Genomic DNA, 21176 nt, shown 5'->3' with positions numbered 1-21176 from the left:
TCCTGACCTCCCAGATAAATGGAAAACACGGCGATTTCGGTTAACTCGGGCTATTGACCTTGACTTTTTTACTTTTGTCTTTGATCGAGTTTGTCCTAAGGGAGTACTTGAGGTAATCTGAATTGTAACTAAGGAAATTATAGGCTTAGGATAAAACCTGTGTGAGGTCGGTCCTAATTTGGAAAATTGGGCCATTAGTGGGCTTTCATGGATCTTTTGGTTTTGACATGTTGGTTAATGGAATTGTGCCTCACTTTGATTCACGATGGGTCAGGGGTAAAATGGTCATTTTACCCTAAGTATGGATGGTGGACCTTAGAATGGAACCCGATTGCTAATTGGGTGTTATTTTGATCTAAGATCAGAGGTGTAGTTAGGGCAACAACTAGGGATCTTATAGTGACCTCCTATATTCGAGGTGAGTCTCCTCACTATACTATGGGTCGAAGGCACCAATGCTGGCCCATTAGGTTTATGTGTTATAGGAAGACCAAGGGGATAACCCTTGGCATTGGTATGAAAGACCCAGAGGTAACTCTTGGCAAATCTGTATGCAAGACTAGAATGTGGACTCTGGCACTTAAGTAGTTAAGTATTGTAGATTGTATGCTAGTTGTCTTTGTAATACTTGCATGGAAGACCCCAGGGGTAGCCCATGGAGTTTGGATATTAGACCATGAGGGGAGCCCGTGACATTCCAGGTAAAGACCATGGGGGAGCCCATGACATTCTAGATAAAGACCATGGGAGGAGCCCATGGCAACTATATGTACGTTCCATGATAATAGCACTTTCTATGGTATGTTTGACATGTTTGATATGTTTGGTATGAATGACATGTTTGGCCCATTCGATATGTATGATATGTGGTATTTTGGGGAACTCACTAAGCTTTGTGCTTACAGTTCGTGGTTTATGGTTTCAGGTATTTCCAGTTCAAACGTGAAGGGTATGGCTTGATCACAACACATACACCCGTGTTTTTCGCAACATGTTATTTTGGGATTTAACTCTGATAATTGTTTTATTTTGAAATGCTTTTAAATAATTGGATACAGTTTCATTGGTGTTTTGATTATGTTAAACTATATTTTTTCCATGTGATTTTTGGGCTGTTATAAAAGGAGTTTGTGCACAACAAGTTGTAAACAAAGGGGATCATGCCCGTATAGTAATGCATGTATCAACGAAGTAAGCAATGATCTATTTAACTGTCATAACTAGCATTTTAGCTAGGAAATTCTATTCTCGTGTAATCATTCAACTATTGTAAAACATATACTCTAAGTAAATATCACCCAATGCTCATTTAAATTAACCTTTCATGTTCAACAAAGAGTCTGAAAACCCTAAGAATCCCGATTTGAATCCATATTGGACTGGGATTTCCTTATTGGGCCTAATGGACCAATAAGCATTCAATTGAACTATTTTGGGCTTGGAAACCCTATTTGGATTCTAAATGGACCCAATTCACAAACCTGTAACATTTTGGACCATTTGGACCATTTGGACTTAGAATGATTCATTCTAACCCTAATGGGCCTTATTGGACCATAACTAATCCAATTAACCCTAATAGGCTATAAATCCATTCTTTTATGTCAAATCAGGTCGTGAATACACTTAACGGCCCAATGGACAGAAACATATTTATTGGGTTTCACAAAATCGAGCAAAACCAAGAGTGGACCAAACTAATTCAATTTCATCCATCTTAAGCCCAATTCTCGGCCCAATAAGGAAAAGAAAAGAAAAATAAAAGGGAAATTAGAGGAATCATGAGAGCTTGCCACCTCTTTATTGCATGGTGGATCTCCATGCACATCACCTCATTCCCTCTCTCCTCTATTCTTCTTCTTTTCGGTCGACCCTCACTTTCACCACCTCATTTTCTTTCCAAAATCTTTCAAGAACACTCTCTCTAGAAATCATCCTTTATTCTCCAAATTTTCAAAGATCTAGGGTTGTTCAAGGAGATTTCCACCAAAAATCATCTTTCTTTGGTAAGTTCCTACATATCCAAGTCATATAACTTCATTCTTATTTTAATAACACTTCTCCTAAACATTTTTGGTGATCATACTCTTAGAAAACCCCATACGCTCGAGATCTACTTCAAGGTGTTGCTAAGACCAAAAATCTCTTTAATTCTTCTGCAAAACCGAAACATCAAAACAAAGGTTAGTTCATACCCCCTTGTTTTCGGTTTTCATATGATTTTTGGGGGAGAATGCAAGTAAAATGTGTATATCTATGTGTTATATGCATGTCTTGTGTGATTTCTTAGTTTATTTTGTGAAAATGTGTTAGATCTTAACAATATTGATATTAAAAGTAACATTGAGAAAAGATCCATGAACTAAGACACTTTATACATCATATTATCAATTCAAAAGTGATTATATGTTAAGATATAAAAGTTTAGAACAAAAACCTTGTAAAGGGTCAAAATTGTCAAGAAAATAAAAGATAAGGGAAAAAAGTGACATATATGTTTTTATAGGGACCAAAGAGGTCCTACTTGTATAAAAAGGGCTTTTTATGATAAACATACTTTCAAAAGGGCCAAAAATGTAAATTTGAGCTTAATGGGCCAAACATTTGGGCCTCATGGTTTTGGGCCCAAATTTGCAAAAGAAAATAAAGTTTTGGGATTAAAAATGTTATTTGGCCAAAGTTTGAATCATAAATGTAAATAAACCAAATTTTGGGGTGAAAATAACATTTATTTCTAAATTGGACCAAAATTGTAACTTTTATCTAAATTGGGCCGAAAGTGACAATTTTTACAAACAAGAGGCTGAAAATGTAATTTTTTGCAAAACTGGGCCATAAATGTCAAAATATAAATTTTTGGACTAAATCCGTGAAATTCTAAACATTTGGGAGAAAATTACAAATTTTTATAAATTATGGACTAAAGTACTATTTTTACAAAACTTTGGGCCTTAATTGAAAATTTGAGGATTATTGGCCAATATGCCGTTTTTACAAAAAGAAGACATTTTATCATCAATCTGGTAAACCTCGAGCTTAGACAAACAACTGAACAATAACAAATGGATGAAATACGTCGATAATTATTTTATTGGGCCTAATATTCACATTATATGGCCAATAGGCCTTAAGGGCCCATTTAAGTGTATAATGAGCCCAATATTTTTCCATGACATGTTTATTGGGTCTTGCGACCCATTTACGTGTTAATCTGACCTGATTTATGGGTCAATGTTTGTTGGGCCTTGGTGGTCCACTCACATGACTATTAGGCCCAAATTACCCTCTTACATGTTATTGGGTCTTTGTGGTCCATTTACATGCTAATTGGGCTTGAAATGGAATTCACATGCTAGTAGATCGTAACTTTACTTTTTCGTAATCACTGAACTTCGTATATTTATATATGTACCATTTAAATATGAAAACATACAACATACACGCAAACATTAAACATAGTACAAAGGGTTGAGAATCTAGTGAGACATGTGGGTTGGCACCTATGAGTGTACAACCTGTAGTTATAACCAGAGTTTCCACGAGGGAGAGCGGGAGTTTGTGTATAGATCTATACGGGGTGACCCCCCACGCCTTAGCTGTTTGCTACAACTAGATTAGGCCAGTCTAGGGCGACAAAATCTTGAGCAATACCGGCATTTGGAAAAATGCCAAGATTGGCAACCTATTCATTATCATGCATGGTTATAACGGCTCATATAGAGATTCAATACCAAATTTAACATTTCGAAGATTAACCATTCGATTGTGTCAATACAAAACAACTTATTTAATAATACAAGAACGACGACATTGTTATAAATCAGAAAATATCGGATTTTCTGGGGAAAAATATTCATATACAGTTATCACTTACTCACAATACAAGAAATCTAAACTACATTCATATATGTTACAACTATGAAATTCACACATGCATTTATACTTGATTTTCACATCATTTTTAGACATTTTACAGAAAATATCGGATTTTCTAGGTTCTTACGAAAGATACAAAGACTTTTATTCACCCATACTTATGAACTCACGATCATTATATATGTTGATCGTTTTCAAAATAACTTGTATTCTCAGGTAATCGTTAAGTAGGAAGATTTTCAAGAATGAATGGATTTATTTTGTGTAACATCACTAATCGTACTTTTAATACTTTGAAATTATATAACTTATAACAATCTACTTGATGTGAATAATGCTGATTGTTATATGTAATGTTGGTGATGAATGTGTTATGTTTCATGTATATTTATTGTGATGATAATTCAATTGTTAGTCATACGAGCCCCCGGACGATTCCGCCGTCTGGTTCAGGGGTGTGACAATGTAACTCTTAATTTTAAAAAGGACATCATACGAATCGAAAACATTTTGTAACCGATATAAGCTATTTTAATCAAAACACTTTGTTAGCTTATAGTAGCGTGGAATCGCTAATAAGTTAATAAGTTGTTTTGCCAAACACCCGTAAGTATTATTTAGAGTAGAGCTTAAGGGGCAGGGGTTTTGAAGTTATGGTAGACTCTATGTAAGCAATTTTGAGTAGTTATGGTTAACATTTAAGGAAGTTATGTTCGACTATGATTAAGGGTTCATATATATATATATATATATATATATATATATATATATATATATATATATATATATATATATATATATATATATATATATATATATATATATATATATATATATATATATATATATATATATATATCTTGGTTCTAAAAGGCGCCGTGGCACGTCAAAGCGCGAGACGTGGTATAGTCGTTACGAAAACATCCCGGGGGAGGGGGGTGGGGTCATAAACGTGGCGGACGTGGCGGCTAAATAACGTTTCAAGGTGCCTTACCGCGTTATGGAGCAAGTTTTTTCGAAGGCGTCTGATTTTTGTTTTTGGTTTTTTTGTTAGAGACTAGCAAATACACGAAGGACACAACTTTGGTAAGTCTATACAAGGGCTGGCGAACCACATCACCCATGTATATTATCTTTGGTACATTTAGCATCTATCCACTTGAAAGAAAGAAGTCTGCTATAGTCGAACAACTGGTCTGTGGTCTCTGCACCTTTTTTTTTTTAAAAAAAAAACCTCTTTCTTTTGTCAACCTCCATGTCTTGGTTCTATAAAGGGGAAATTAATTAAAAAAATATTATGATATTGTCTTCTACATATATAGTTCTTACAAAAGGGATTCTATTCAATTTAACCCGCCAGATGATTGTTGTTAAGGGCTCCCATTCTTCTTTTTCTGCCCCATCAGGTACAGGTCTTCTCCAAATCATCCTCCAAGAACCGCTGACTAAAAGTTCCAGCCAACCGTAGCTTCCTTGTCCGAGCTTAAAGCGTACAGTCAGAGATACTAACACTTAATTTAAACCGACCACACCAGAGACACTACTAGAAATAGGGATTTCAGAGACGGACCAATCCGTCGCAATTCCGTCGCTAAAGGACGTCTGCGACGGATCATCGGCAGACATACTCCATCGCTAATTTAAGTGTGGCTAATGACTTACCGATGGATTTAGCAACGGATTACTTATTCTTTGCGACAACCTTAGCAACGGAATATCCGTCGCAAATACGTCACTTAACACGTTTATTTATGACATCGGCGACGAAACTCAATAAAATTATTCTCGTCGTTGATCCCTCGCAAAATTCTATCTCTGTTTTTTTTTCTATATTCTGTCGCTGATCCCTACGTCACTTAACACGTTTATTTATGACATCGGCGACGAAACTCAATAAAATTATTCTCGTTGTTGATCCCTCGCAAAATTCTATCTCTGTTTTTTTTCTATATTCTGTCGCTGATCCCTCGCTAATATGTATATAATTTTTTTTTTGTATTACGTATCTAAAACAAAATGAGTACCAAAAACATCAAACAATTACTCAATCCCAATCCAATATCATTTAAATCCATAAGTATTAAATAAATATACAATCTAAAACAAACATTAACATTAAAATACTAAAGTTAAACATTGATTGATATTTGATTTCATAATATAATGTACCAAAATTCTCAATTTCCTATCATATTTTGCATTTCATCATACATATTCTCCATTCCTACATATCTTGCATCCAAAAGAATGATTGGAATGGAATTGGATTCCGATTCCTATTAAATCCCATGGAAGGACAAGACTTGTTTCAGGGTCCAGCAAGATTACTGTTTTCAGGTTCACCAAAAACTTCCATTTGATACTGTTTTGTTAAAAGAATGGAGACTGATTTTTGATCATCTGTGAAAGAAACAAAAAGATGAGTCATTTGAAAGAAAAAAAAAATATAAAAGTATACCACATTTTTAAATGTACATACCTAAGCTCCAGAAACCGTCATCAACTTTAACAGACTTGTACAAGTCCCATTGTATTTATATATAAAAAAGGGTTATTGATATCAATTTATCATATTATTAGAATAAATCTATAATTTCAACAATAGCATGTTAAAATAGTACTATAAATGCCACTAGCAAACTTACATCAAGAATCGGAGGTTGGCCCTTAGGTTCCACTTTCAAATGGTTCTTCTTTATTTCACTTAAAATAAATCTTGACTTTGTCCCAGGAGGAACAGGGATAACTTCTTGCAAAGATTGAATCCATGAATAGTTTTCTTGATTGGGTTACTTTCAAAGTGGGACGACTGGAATGAAATTGAATTTCGATTCCGACCAAAAATTAAATGGCCGATCTAACCTTCTTTATAAGCACAATTACAGGTACCACCCAAGACATATGAAAGTTCACTGATCACAAATATGAAAAACAAATATAAGTATATTAATGAAGTATTATTTCATAAAACAATAAAAGTATCTGCCATCAAGCATTTCAAGGAGCTTGTTTTGATATTTTCTGCCCAAAACCTACATGTAAATAGAGTCATTAACTAGCAACTCAAAGATCTTTTACAAAAAAAGATGTAGTTCTCTTTTAGCTCAAAAACTAGGAAAGAACTTACATGAACTTTGGATCAAAGAAGGATTTGACTGAAATAGGAGAACATATTTGAACACAAAATCCTACAAAATTAGATTAAGAAGAAAATATAAATAATAATATTCATGTAAAGATAATTAATAACAATCATGTAATGTTAATTTAGAGAAAAGTCCATGAAAAACAAAACTAAACAGAAAAAGAAAACAAATAAAAATAAGAGAATGAGAGTTATAGATCTGGTCCTTGTGTTTTACTCAAAATCACAAGTTTAGTCCATAATTCAAATCTTTTTCAGTTTGTGTCCTTTTTTCATGGTTTGGTATCAATTTTGGTTCTTGTTTCAACTTAAGACTTTTTATCCTTGTTTTTTTTTTTTTACAATTTTCTATTATAAATTTAAGTTCTATGATATTATATTATAAATTTATAATTTTGGCACACCCACCCCCAATAAAAAAGATTAATTAACTTGAGAAATCGACCAAAATTGATACAAAAACATGAAATATGGATGAAAATTGAAAAGGATTTGAATCTTGGACTAAAAATGGATTATCATGTTTATTGCCTTTTTGCCCTTGATGTAACAGTAACTCAGTCAGAAAAATGTCCATTTCTGTTGTCCAATCAGTTCTTGATCTCTCAGTATTGGAAGAAATTACACCTTGTATCCCACCACCTAAACAACAAAAATAATATTACATATAGTTATTTTTATAGTTATAACTTTATAGCAATAACATGCAAATACAAAACAATTTGATGTGGTGGAATATTATAATAGAAAGAAACGAAATGAAAGTAAGATGCAAACATATAAGTGAAACAACATTGTTCCAAGTTCATTAACTTCCATGGATTCTTCACCCTTATAGAAGATAACAAAATATGTGTTAGATATGAGAGAAATTGACAAAGCTTGGTGCTAAGATGAATACTGAATTAAGCCATTTAATTTGCTACTAGATATCTAGAACAAACTTCTGATGAACATCAAACCCTGTACATTTTCATTATCATATATAAGTTCTACAACTGGAAATTATAGTTGCTTTGTACTATTGCATGATTCAGTAACAAAAAAGATCAATAGATGGACAATTTACCAGGAAAACAAGAAGAAAATTGGTCACAAAAATGGTACCTGCTTCGCCAGTGTTAACAAGACCACCATGCCCCTAACAACAAAACACACAAATATGAGACAAGGGTTTTACTTTTTAAATGAAATGAAATTGGCACAACATAACAACAGGAAAACAACTATACACCACCAGAACACAATTTAAATGAAATGAAATTTTTTTTTAGCACTCCATGGTTGTGTCTACCATAATCCTTCCTCCATTTTATAATATCAACCATATTTGTTTTTCTTCTCAATATCAAACTACCTTGCCTTCGAAAATCTGTTTCATCAATCATCATGTCAGAATATCAACCACTGTTAATCAAATCAACATTTCAAAATAGTAAACTGATACACCAAGAACAGACTCAAAAAGGGTTAATTATGATCTTAACATCATGCGGTAAGGAAAACTTATACTTCTTCTCCTCGAAGTAGTATTCAATCTGGTATCCCCTTGTCGAATCAGTTCAAATCTAGAAAAAAATCCATATGCTAATTTATATAATCTAGAACATACAAATTAGAGTTAAGATGATAATTACTAGGAAAACCAAAATTAAAGAGTTAAAGAAGGCAAATATTAGAAAACGAGCAGCGATATAAGCTAGAAATGAAAGAGAAGTAAGAGTTCTACATGGAAATGCAACTTACACACTACTAGAAAGTAACCAGAATTGGAAGCTGATGAAGAATACTTTAGATTTTCTCGAGTTTACACGATCTGAAGCAGTAATGGATAAACCAACAGATCGAATCAGATCGAATGGCTTTGATAGGGAAACGAATGAGTCAATAAGGAAGGGGGGTGAAACGAGTGGAAAGCCAATGAGGATGTGATTTCTGAGATTTTCCTTTGACGAGCTTCAAGTGTACTTCAGAGAGCGATGCAAAGAGGGGCGATGCAGGTGGACGGCGGTGGAGGTGATTTTTCAAGGCGGAGGAGTGGATTTCAGTCGATATTATAGAGGTTTGATTAGGGCTTCAAGAAGAAATCATTTAGGGCTTGGGAAGAAATCGGAGGGAATGAAAATAGAAGGAGGGAACGAAAAAAAAAAAAAAAAAAAAAAAGCGGGAAGTAAAAGAAATAAAGAAAAAAAGAGGCTTTTGATTTTCTACGAAGGATTGGCGAGGCCCAAGAAAAAAGGGCTTGTGATTTTAAGCAATGCGTCGTTGTTCCCTAGCTAAAAGGAGTTAATTTGCGATAGAATAGCGACAGACTGTTTTTTGTTCGATAAATTATTACTATTCTGTCGCTAATCGCTTGGTAATACCTCTCAAAAATTGTATAAGTTTTTTTGGTCCATATCTTTATGTTTTCCATCGCGGATCTCTCGATATTTCCTCACTGATTAGCTACAGATTGAATCCGTCGCTGATTCTGTCGCTGAAGGTCAGGTTTCTAGTAGTGAGATTTGAACAAGACATCGTATATTCCCCATTATCCATTTTACGAGTCCTAATGTTCCGAGGCCTAGTGTGTGATCACGTCGATTGGCTAGCTTAAAGGCAGCGTTCACAACCTGTTTCTATTTGCAATTGTGGGGTTTTTTTTTTTTTTTTTTTTTTTTTTTTTTTTTTTTTTTTAATTTGAAAAGATTCTCCTTCAACAAGCCATCTATCCTATGGATCGCGTCATCGTGTCATGGATCTTGTGTTGCTAGGATTAAATTTTTAACCCATTAAACCAACGGTATCCTGTCTTTTAATGGTCTCGGGCAGTTTTATCTTCTGGGCTCGTGCTGGTATCTATTTGTAATATATTTTATTTCCTCTAGGCTCTTTTACTAGGTCAAAAAAAATTGACTTTCATTATCTTGCTGATCGTATAAGGTTGACGTTTCATTAAGATAATTCTTTCTTTTGCTTCCAAGAAAGTGTCCTCTTAAGGACCCATAAGTTGAACTTTTCTTTAGTAGCATTATCACACGTAACACGTAACAATTTCAGTTACGTTGCTTACATGTTTAAAACCTATACAAAGCTAATACAACCCATTTTAGGAAATTAGGCAGGGTATGTACGAAAATTTCAGACACGTAAGATAAAGCAGCAAAGCCTATAAATGAGCAATAATGTTGCATGTCAGGTGACTCAAATATCAACTAAAGTCCAAACATGGCCGTCACCACAAGTTTATCTTCCATGTCCAGACAACAAAGATGGATTCATCAAATTCGCAAGAAATTCGTCAAGGAAGTCACCATAGACATTTCTGAAGAAAACCCTATATGTATTTTCACTGTTCAAAAATCGGTTACCATTTTTAAACCTGATGCTTATTTCCCTCAGGTGATTGCTTTAGGTCCATACCATCATATGGATCCTCATTTATATGATATGGAAAGGTACAAGATTGCTACTGCAAAATCACTTTTCAACCAAACCTGTGCTCATCTCGGAAACATCAAGTTTCGAGAGTTATTAATCAGTAAAATCAAAGAACTCGACCCTGTTATCCGAGGTTGCTACCATAGCTACTTGGACTTCAATGACAATACCTTATCTTGGATTATGGCCATAGATGGTTTATTTTTGCTTAACATCTTGCAAGACCACTTTGCTAATCTTGAAGATAACAAGATGCTACCAGCCAGTGTTCTTTCTAGAGACCTAATGCTTTTAGAGAACCAAATCCCGTCTGTTTTATTGAAAGAAATTTATAGAACATTGAAATACAATTCGTCTGAAAAGTATGATGATGTAGTCGAGTTGCTTCATATGATGGAGCAATTTTGTCGCGCAAACTCTCCTCTCAAATTGCCATCAATTTCATCATGCCAAGATCATGGAGGAACCTACTTGCATTTACTAGATTTAATGTATCAGTTGATTGTTACCAATGGATTTTCTGATACCCAAAGAGTTCCTCCAGATGAAGAAAAAGAAGAGAAACAAGATGAGTCAGAGGAAACAGAGGTAATGGAAGATGATATTAATTCTGTTTGCGATAATATTGATTTAATAACAAAAATAGCCATGAAATTTGGGATTGCTACAAAAATCCTCAAGCCGTTCCAGGTTATACAAGGCATGCCATGGGATAAAATATTGAGTTTCTTAGGCTTAAAGAGAGTCAATGATTCTGGTAAACATGAAGGTCCTATGGTGCAGGAGATTAAGATACCATGTGTCTCTACCTTACACTACTATGCAGGGATAACGTTTAGCTCCACAAACGGAGGTATAATGGACATTAAGTTTGTAGAAGAAGAAGCTACTTTATACTTGCCTGTAATAACCTTAGATGTTAATTCAGAAGTAGTTTTGAGGAATTTGGTAGCCTATGAAAACGCTATGCACTATTCATATTCCAGCCAGTCAATCTCAAAATTTGTTGATCTGATAAGTGGAATTATCGACAACGCTGAGGATGTTATACTGTTAAAGCAAAAGGGAATCATTAAAGGTGACCTAACGAATAACCAGATTGCAGAACTTTTCAATGGGATGAACAAAGCAACAAGGAATTCTGATAGCAAGACTGTCGCAAATATTAATAAATACTATAAGAAGAGGTTGGTTGTGAAGATATTTAAGTTCATCAAAAAGAGATTCTTTTATTTGTGGAAGGTGATCGCTCGTCTTTTAACGATTCTGTTGTTGTTGTTGCTGGTATTGTATTCCTTTTGTCAGTTCTATGGCTGTCCTAAGGTCGTTGGCAGCAGCAACTAGGCAAAGCTATTATGCTTCCATTTGTTTTTATCACATATTGTTTATTTATTTTGTTTGTTAATTTGTTTCAAGTGTGGTTCAAATATGAGCTTCGTGTCAGATTTTAAAGAAGAGGGAGCATTTGAGTTCTCAAGATTTATGTTGGTTGGGTGTAGTCTTGCCATTAGGTTGTACTTTAAATAGTTTTCTGTTATTAAAAAAGACAAAATAAATAAAACTAGTTTTTTCGATAATCATTGTATTAAATATGTTTGATAAATCAAGTACAATACAATCATATTAATTTGTTAAAGTTTTGTTTGACTGATGACTAATTAATAACAACAAAGTATCAAACTCATATTGGTTTATACCAGATGAGAGAGGACATGTTTGTCGATAGGCCTTTGGCCTAATGGCTAACGTTAAGGAATGACTTTTTCAAATAAGAGGTTATGGGTTCAAGTCTTTTAGAAGACATATGTAGTATTTAAGAGTAGCTTAACTAGTTTGTCGTTTAAAGAAAATAAAAAAAGACAACGAAAAATTTCATATATATATCCTTGTAAACATTGAGAATTACGTTTATATCCTTCTAAAATTCATAATTACAAATATATTATTTTTAACCTATTAAACTCACATTTATATCAAATATTATAATTTAAAGGGGTATAAATCAATTTAATACAAAAAAAATATATTTAAAAATCAAAATAAAAGGTGATTGTACCAAATTACCCTTTCTATATTATTAAAGAAAAATTGAACCAAATGAATTTAATTAGGATTAAACCTAATTAAATATGTGAAAACCTTAAACACGTGATTTCCAAAAACCTCCAAGACCTCATTAACCTGAACTACAAAAAATCTTCTAGATGAGAAGAACTCATGCCGTCTTTATTCTTGATCACTACTTCTTCATCGTTGGTGTCTTGTTTCCTCTTGATCGATTCTTCAAGGAAGAAAGATAACCGGTGCGCATGAGTTTGGCATTAGTTACTTTTGAGGAAATATACTACAAGAAATCAGGGCCTTTACGCACACATGTTATGTGTTGGTAAAAGACTCATATGTGTTGGTAATAAGTTTTACCTACACATAAGTTAAGTATCACTATATGTTGGCTCATGCCTGTTGAAATAGATCATTACCGACACATAGTTTATGTGTAGCTAAAGAGTAATACATACCTACACATGTGTGTGTGGCTGAAAGTAATAAGTATGTGTGGGTAGAAATATTTTGATTTGTTGGAGATGCCAATGACATGGCTATTGATGTGGCTGTTGACATGGCCGCTGACGTGGTCTGCAAGGATGACGTGGTCAATCACATGTCTTAAAACTATGTGTGGGTAATAGTATTTTTATGTGTAGGTAATGTTAGTATATGTGTAGGTATCGAGTCAGACATGTGTTGGTAAAAATATGTTTATATGTGGTATTAAAAACGATGTATGTAGTTAATAATGCTCAGAAATATACAAAATAAATACAAACATTTATATAAATAGAAACATTCACTAAAAATATCATTATAAATTAAAATTTGTCTAGCATAATAATTCAGACCACAAGAAAATTACAAGTTATAAAAATTGAAATACTTAAACTACGAAATACCAACTAGTCATATGTAGCTACTTTAAAATGCTAAAAATTATTGAATGTCATTCCATTTCATCATACCTATCAACATTTTCACCACATACATCACAAGGTTGTCCTAAATAAGTATGGTTAGATACGAACACTACAAGGAAAAAGGCATTTACCGGCGACAAAAGTCGTCGGTAAAGGTCCCAAAAGTCGCCGATAATACTAATAGCTGCGACTTGTCGCCGGTAATGAGTCGTCGCTACTGCTACGTTGCTGTTGGTCAGTATGTCGCCGGTAATGATCAACGTCTCCGCTATTGACTGTGTCGCCGCTAACGAGCTCTGTCGCCGGTAATAACACGTGTCGCCGGTAACAGTGTCGCCGGTAATAACAGTTTTCATTTTTTTTTTAATAAATGATTTTGGTTGGCGGTGATAATGTCGTCAGTAAAAGTGTCGCCAGTAATAACAATATTCGATTAAATATCAAAAATAATAGTGTCGACGCTAATTACAAATTACTTGTTAACAAACATCCGATTAAATATCAAACATAATAGTGTCAATGCAAATTACAAACATCCAATTACAATTAAATAACAAAAGTCATAATATCTGAGTAGCAAAACAACCAAATTTTTACAATCTACCAAGTTGCAAAGCATGATAACATAAGCAAATAAAACGCATCCTTACATACCACCATCTCCGTCCCCATCGTTTCCTTGATTATTGTGGGATTGAAAAAATGAATAATGTTCATCCCTACATGACGGGTCGCTGAGCATTGCACGAAGATTTTCCAACAATAATATATATATATATATATATATATATATATATATATATATATATATATATATATAAACTTATAAGTTAGATTGTCAAACATAAACAAAAACTATCAAAATACATTGCTATTTTTAAACTAAGATAGAAAAAACCAAAGTACATTGCTATTTCTTGCACTTGGGAGAAAAATCAAATTACCAAACTTTTTAGCAAATAATCACCACAAAACCAAAATTACCAATTCAACATGCATTTTACGATGCTAAAGTAGATTGCTATCTTTAAACAAAGATACAACACACCAAAGTACATTGCTATTTCTTGCACTTTGGACAAAAACCAAATTACCAAACTTTTTAGCAAATATTCACCACAAAACCAAAATTACCAATTCAACATGCATTTTACGATGCTAAAGTAGATTGCTATCTTTAAACTAAGATACAACACACCAAAGTACATTGTTATTTCTTGCACTTGGGACAAAAACCAAATTACCAAACTTTTTAGCAAATAATCACCACAAAACCAAAATTACCAATTCAACATGCATTGTACGATGCTAAAGTAGATTGTTGTTTTTAAACTAAGATAGAAAACCAAAGTAGATTGCTATTTCTTGCACTTGGGACAAAAACCAAAGTAGATAGTTTTACCTGTGATGGTTGTGATGCTTGTTGTGATGGTTGCGAAGGCTGTGGATTCGGTGGGAGAGCAGAAGATTTAAGGCCAATGCCTCTAATATGGCCGCGTCGCTCTCCTAATACTTTCTCGAATGCAGCTCTTTCTTGAGCGGGGGTTAACTCACTTTTACCTTGAGTTTTTTCTAACAGCTCTTTAACTAACCGATTCTATAACGCCCAAAAGTGAGTAATAATTAAGTATAAATAAATATTTAATTATATGATAAAATTATAATTAAATACTTACGTATTGTTGTTCCGCCTCAGCAGTAACAAATACACCATTCTTATCGGTATGAGCTTTGCGAAACGTTTCCACTCTTTTAAGGTTCTGTGTAACTTTAAATATTAGATTATTTTTTAAAAAAATAATTACATGTATCGTATGGTACCTTCTTACAGCAAGTACTGCTATACGAGCTCGAACCCCCACGATTCACACTTGTTTGCATTTCACGGACTTTTTTGTTCCTTTCTGATGCGATTTTGTTTTCGTCCGTTTGAAAATACTCAGCTGCCTTCGCCTAGTTATCAAGTAGCATACCCTCCGGAGGATTGGCTAATGCTCACGGGATATTATCATACCCTCCAACGGACATAAAATATTCTTTTGCGTCAGCTTTACGTTCTCGATAACCTTTTAACAAAGCTGCTTGAAAACTCTCTATCAATGACAGATTAGCTTGTACATCCTGGTACATCTGATCCAGATCAAAATTTCTCTACAAAAAAATAATAATAATAATAAGTTAAACAAGTAAAAAACAATTATAGTTAACCATATACAATATATTTAAATAAATAATTACCGTTAAATGTTGTAATACGGTATCCTGTATTGAAGGGGAAACTTTTTTCCAAGTCCATTTGTCAAACAGGACCATCTGCCACATTGTCTTTCCAACTTCTCGGAAAAACATGTCTTTCGGCTCTCGGACGGGATCAAATGTGATATCCCTATCATAGTGCAAGCTAATTGGTTTCCCCTGGTTCCGTAAGATTGCTTTTTCAAGTTTTATGTTTTTTGCTTTGCCTCGAACTTTCCTTCGGGCACGTTCCTCAACTACAAATATAATTAAAAATTATTAGAAACGATATTTAATTTATAATAAATGAACAAAAATATTAAATAAAAATTCATAATAATATTTACCATCTTGCTCATGCTGACCGGCACCTCTACCACCTGGGAAAGGTGGGTCCTCAGCTCCGGCTCCCCCATGTCCACAACCCATGACAGCAGCCATGGTATACATAAACAAAATCCATATGCTCATCATTTCCTGAAAAACTATAAGATATATAAATACAATTTTAAACTAGAAAAACTATAAGATATACAAATACAGATTACATAAAAATACACATTTCTATTTAAACTAGAAATCCAAATAAAGTTCATATTACAAACATATATTACAAATACACATTACATAAGAACTATTCTAACCTGAATCTTCCTCATATCCTTCAGTGTCTTCTTCGGTATCATAATCAGAATCGGTCTCATCGTAATCAGTCTCGCAATCAGAAACATCATTGACTCTACCAGTTGGCGGAGGAACTTCAGTTGCACTTTCTACATCAACAATGACTCTAGGAATGTTTTGAAAGTACATGCTGAAATTGATAAAAAGTGGAGCATCGGATGAAGATATATTTTGAAGAACATCGACAGTGTCTACATTTTCGTGTGAGACATTGTCAACATTTTGAGCAATGTCATTGTTCGATGGTAGATCCCAAATACTTCGATGATTAACATGCTCGACAACACACCGATGAGAATTTTTTGGCTCTCTGATGTAGAACACTTGTTTTGCTTGTGAAGCATATATGAGTTGATCATCTTTGTATGCTTCGCGTCGTGTGTCGATATCGGTGAAATTATGACTAGAAATAACTGTTGTTCGAGTATCAAACCACTTGCAACGAAATAGTACAGTTGAATAATTATGTGTATACCTTAACTCTATAATCTCTTCTAGCTGGCCATAATATTTCTCTCCTTTCTCACCCACTGCTGATACCCAGAGTTTTGTGTTGTACGTTGTGTGTCACGACTAAGTAACATAAACCTAACACCATTGACTATGCATGCGGTGTAAGAATAAGCATTCATTTGCGGACCCATTGCAAGAGCCAACAACTCTTTGTGGAATTCTAGAGAGTTTTCTATTTTCATTTGATGAACCTAGAAATTATAAATTAATACGTATTATTTATCCGTTAGATCAATGAAACAAATTTGTTTATTAATTTATATTACCTTTTCACGAAACCAATTACGAAATTCTTTCTTTTCATCACTTTGGGGATGCTGAGATTTGAATTTCCTATGTTGATGACCAAAAGATATAGATTTAAAAAGATAAAAAAAATTAAGGATGAAAGTTAGAGATAAGATTAATTACTTGATATAATGTTTGACTTCTTCACAGCTATTCAATACAAACCATTCCATGTTATGCATTTCCGTTAAATTAAGAATTATGGTTTGAGTTGTGCTGGCCGGTCGACATTTAGACTCAAACATCCAAAACTTTGTTTCTTCAATGACAACATCTACAATTCTTTCTGGACGATTCTTTACATCTTGAAGGTACATCGAACAAAATGATAAAGCTTCTTCAGCAACATAACCCTCAGCTATAGAACCTTCCGGCTTCGCCTTGTTTCTGACATAGTTTTTTAGTCTTTTCATGTACCTTTCGAAGTGATACATCCATCTCATACACACCGGGCCTCCGGCAATCGCTTCATAAGGTAAATGCAAAACTAAATGAACCATAATGTCAAAAAACGTTGGAGGATAAATCAATTCTGACTTGCACAAGATTGCAATAATGTCTACTTTTGCTTTCCTCATATCCTCCACCTTCAATGTTCTGGAACAAAGTTGCTTGAAAGACGTACAAATGTCTACAATAGGTGTATACGTATCTTTGTCTAATAACCCTCTTACACCAATCGGTATCAAACGTTGCATAAGAATGTGGTGGTCATGCGATTTCAACCCAATAATGTTAGTATTGGTATCGTTGACTTTCTTACAGATGTTAGAACCAAACCTATCCGGCAATTTAACCTATTTTATAAACTGACAAAAGAGTTGTCGGGTAGATTTTGTGAAAGAGTATCTTGCTTGGGGTCTATGAAACTTGTCACTATTTTTTTGCAACCATTCATTTCTCCGAATGTTTAGAATTCTCAAGTACTCTCATGCATTTGATGTGTCTTTGCTTTTATCGCTCATTAGAAGAGTACCTAACAAACTCTCGTCCACATTTTTCTGGACATGCATGAGATCTATGTTGTGTTTCAACTGTAAAGAAGACCAATATCGAGTTCGGAGAAAATGCTTCATTTCGACCAGTTCAACTCGTAATCTTGTCGCTTTGGCTCCCCGCCTCCATGCTCAGGATGTTTACCTGGTTTACGAGTTAGTAGGCCACCTAGTTGCTCTTGTATGTCATCATTACTAAAGTGTCTCGAAGCGGATCTTGTCTCTTCCATCCCGTTAAAGTCCAACCTCTTTCTTAACGGATCATTAGCATCTAGGAAACGACGATGACCGATATATACGACTTTGTTTGTTGCACGGTACGAAGGAATGTCTTCATTGCAAGTAGCACATGCTCTATACCCTTTCCCACTCCAACCTGATAGACTGCTACGAGCTGGCCAATCGTTTATTGTCCACAGCAACATAGCTCTCATCGTGAAGAATGTGTTTGTCGCCACATCTTTAATACGTATGCCTGAGTTCCACAAATGTTTAAGCTCTTCCACCAACGGTCTAAGGAAAACATCCACATCCTTTCCAGGAGCTTTCAGGCCTGGAATCAACAAAGTCAACATGATTGATGACTCTTTCATACAAAGCCAGGGTGGCAGATTGTATGTGGTGAGTATGACTGGCCATGTGCTATGTGGATTACACATGTTTCCAAATGGATTGAAACCGTCAGCTGAAAGACCTAGGCGTACGTTACGGGGTTCACTTGAGAAGTCGAGGTATTTTTTTTATCAAAATCTTGCCAATGATCCCCATCAACAGAATGAAGCATCACACCATCTTCTGAACGCCTGGTACTATGCCAAATCATATTTTTGGAAGTGTGCCTCGAACAATATAAACGTCATAGTCTAGGGGTCACAGGAAAGTACCGTAACATCTTATGAGGTACTTTCTTACCCTTGGTGTTTTTATCGATCCATCGGCTCTCTTTACAAACGGGACAAACTTGCAATGAATCATGTTCTTTCCAAAAGAGACAACAATCGTTTTTGCACACATGTATCGACTAATACCCCAGGCCAATAGACTTTAGTTTCTTTTTGGCTAGATAATGTGAAAGGGGAACCTTGTTGCCTTTGGGGAATGCTAATTGCAACAAATCAAGGAGTTGATCAAATGAACTATCAGTCCATTTGTTGTTCACCTTGATATGCATTAACTTTGTTAGTAACTCAAGGGAAGAAAAGATGCAACCAGGATACAATTGAGTTTCCATTTCTTCCAACAACTGTGCTAAATCATCATCCACACCGCTAACACTTGTATTTGAGGTTCCTTCATCAAGGTCGGTATCATTTTCTCTCGACTCCCACATCACATCGTCGATTAGATCGGCCATTTGGTAACTTGGAAAGACGACTGGAGGAATAAAAGATTCACCATGATAGATCCAAATTTTGTACGACTTACTGAAACCATTTATAAATATATGACGTTCAACTGCTGTCGGGTACTTGAAGTAACGGTTATCACACTTTTCACACACACATTTGATTTTACTATTACTATCAAGGTGTGACTTCGACTTCTCAATAAAAGCTTTGAGTCCTACTTGGAACTCGGGATGGTTTCGATATGGATTAGTAGTCCAGCTTTTATCAATAGACATGATGTTGCTAAAACATAATTTTAGGTTTAGAGTTTAGTATACAGAATTAGCATTGTTTTTTTCCAATCCACATTTTTCTTTTTCAATTAAAAGAAAAAAAAATTAAAAATTAAAAATTAAAAAAATTAAATTAAAATTTTTTATTTATGCGTTTTTTTAATTAATTTTAATTACAATTACTTGCAATTTATATAGGCAAAAGTTGTAAGTGTTAAATATAAATATGAAACTATAAAAATATAACATTATAAGTTAATTTGAAGATTATAAGTTAATTATATAGCTTATTATAAATATGTTATAAATATGTTATATATTATAAATATGTTCTAAATAAGTTAACTATATAACTATATAACTTAATATAAATATATTATAAATATGTTATTAATATGAAACTATAGAAATATATATATTTTTTATTTATAAAGTTATATAAATATGTTATAAATATATTGTTCTTTCTAGTATTTGTAATTTACCGTTGAGATTAATATATATATATATATATATATATATATATATATATATATATATATATATATATATATATATATATATATATATATATATATATATATATATATTTGTAATTTACCGTCGAAATTAAAAAATATATATTTGTAACATATTATGTTGTGTTGTTGTTTCTAGTATTAATTTGTAATTTACCATCGAGATTATAAAATATATATATTTTTGGTCTTAGAGTGTTGATTTATATTTGTCAATTATAATAATCTTATTTTGTAAAGCTTATACTAATACTATTTTGCAATTTTTTATTCTCATTTTTTTTCTAGTTATAAAATTATTAATAATAATAAATATGACTTAAACGTATTTAAAAAATGGATAATCGTTCAAAGTTCAAACCCTCCCAAAAAATATCCAATACACACATGAATATGTGTATAGTATCCTAACAATTTTATAACATATTTTTTTTGCAATTATAGCAATAACTTATTTTTTTTTTTTAATTCTAGCATCCCACTTACATACATATACCTCATACTTTTACATAATACACAAGAACATGAAATTCACATACTTTTATATATACCACATATACATAAAATACAAATACATTCATCTACACAAAAAATAGCATCCTACTTAAACCAAATATACATAATTTCACATATATAGATAATAGCATCCTAATTATACCAAATACAAAAATTTCACAATCATATACCATATTTACAACAAACATACATACATTCAAATACACATAATAACATCATACTTATAACAAATACATATAATTTCACATATACTTATATAATAACATCATATATATATATATATATATATATATATATATATATATATATGTAGGGAAATGATCAAATGAGAACAACTAAAAGGTTGAGAACGCGAGAACAATTATATTCATTTGTGATTCCATGTATTCA

General features: G+C 33.4%; 1 protein-coding gene and 2 long non-coding RNA genes across 3 annotated transcripts; 1 reads left to right on the top strand and 2 right to left on the bottom strand.

The window, feature by feature from the left end:
• Positions 1–5916: 5916 nt before the first annotated feature.
• Positions 5917–6785, bottom strand: LOC111881918 (uncharacterized). The gene is made up of 2 exons (XR_002846992.3): positions 6356–6785; positions 5917–6276 (listed from the first exon to the last, which is right to left on the bottom strand). It is a non-coding gene; the product is annotated as an uncharacterized LOC111881918 (long non-coding RNA).
• Positions 6786–6849: 64 nt separating this feature from the next.
• Positions 6850–9181, bottom strand: LOC128126274 (uncharacterized). The gene is made up of 3 exons (XR_008224057.1): positions 8129–9181; positions 7004–7064; positions 6850–6908 (listed from the first exon to the last, which is right to left on the bottom strand). It is a non-coding gene; the product is annotated as an uncharacterized LOC128126274 (long non-coding RNA).
• A 1050-nt stretch (positions 9182–10231) lies between these two features.
• On the top strand, positions 10232–11788 carry LOC111881851 (putative UPF0481 protein At3g02645). Its single transcript, XM_023878240.2, has one exon. The coding sequence runs from the start codon at positions 10232–10234 to the stop codon at positions 11786–11788; it is 1557 nt and encodes a 518-aa protein (XP_023734008.1).
• The last annotated feature ends 9388 nt before the right edge of the window (positions 11789–21176 follow it).

Source organism: Lactuca sativa, chromosome 5 (genome assembly GCF_002870075.4).
Source record: "Lactuca sativa cultivar Salinas chromosome 5, Lsat_Salinas_v11, whole genome shotgun sequence".
NCBI classification, from domain to species: Eukaryota; Viridiplantae; Streptophyta; class Magnoliopsida; order Asterales; family Asteraceae; genus Lactuca; species Lactuca sativa.
The sequence above is the reverse complement of the archived record's forward strand: the minus strand, read 5'-3'. Positions and strand labels throughout refer to the sequence as shown.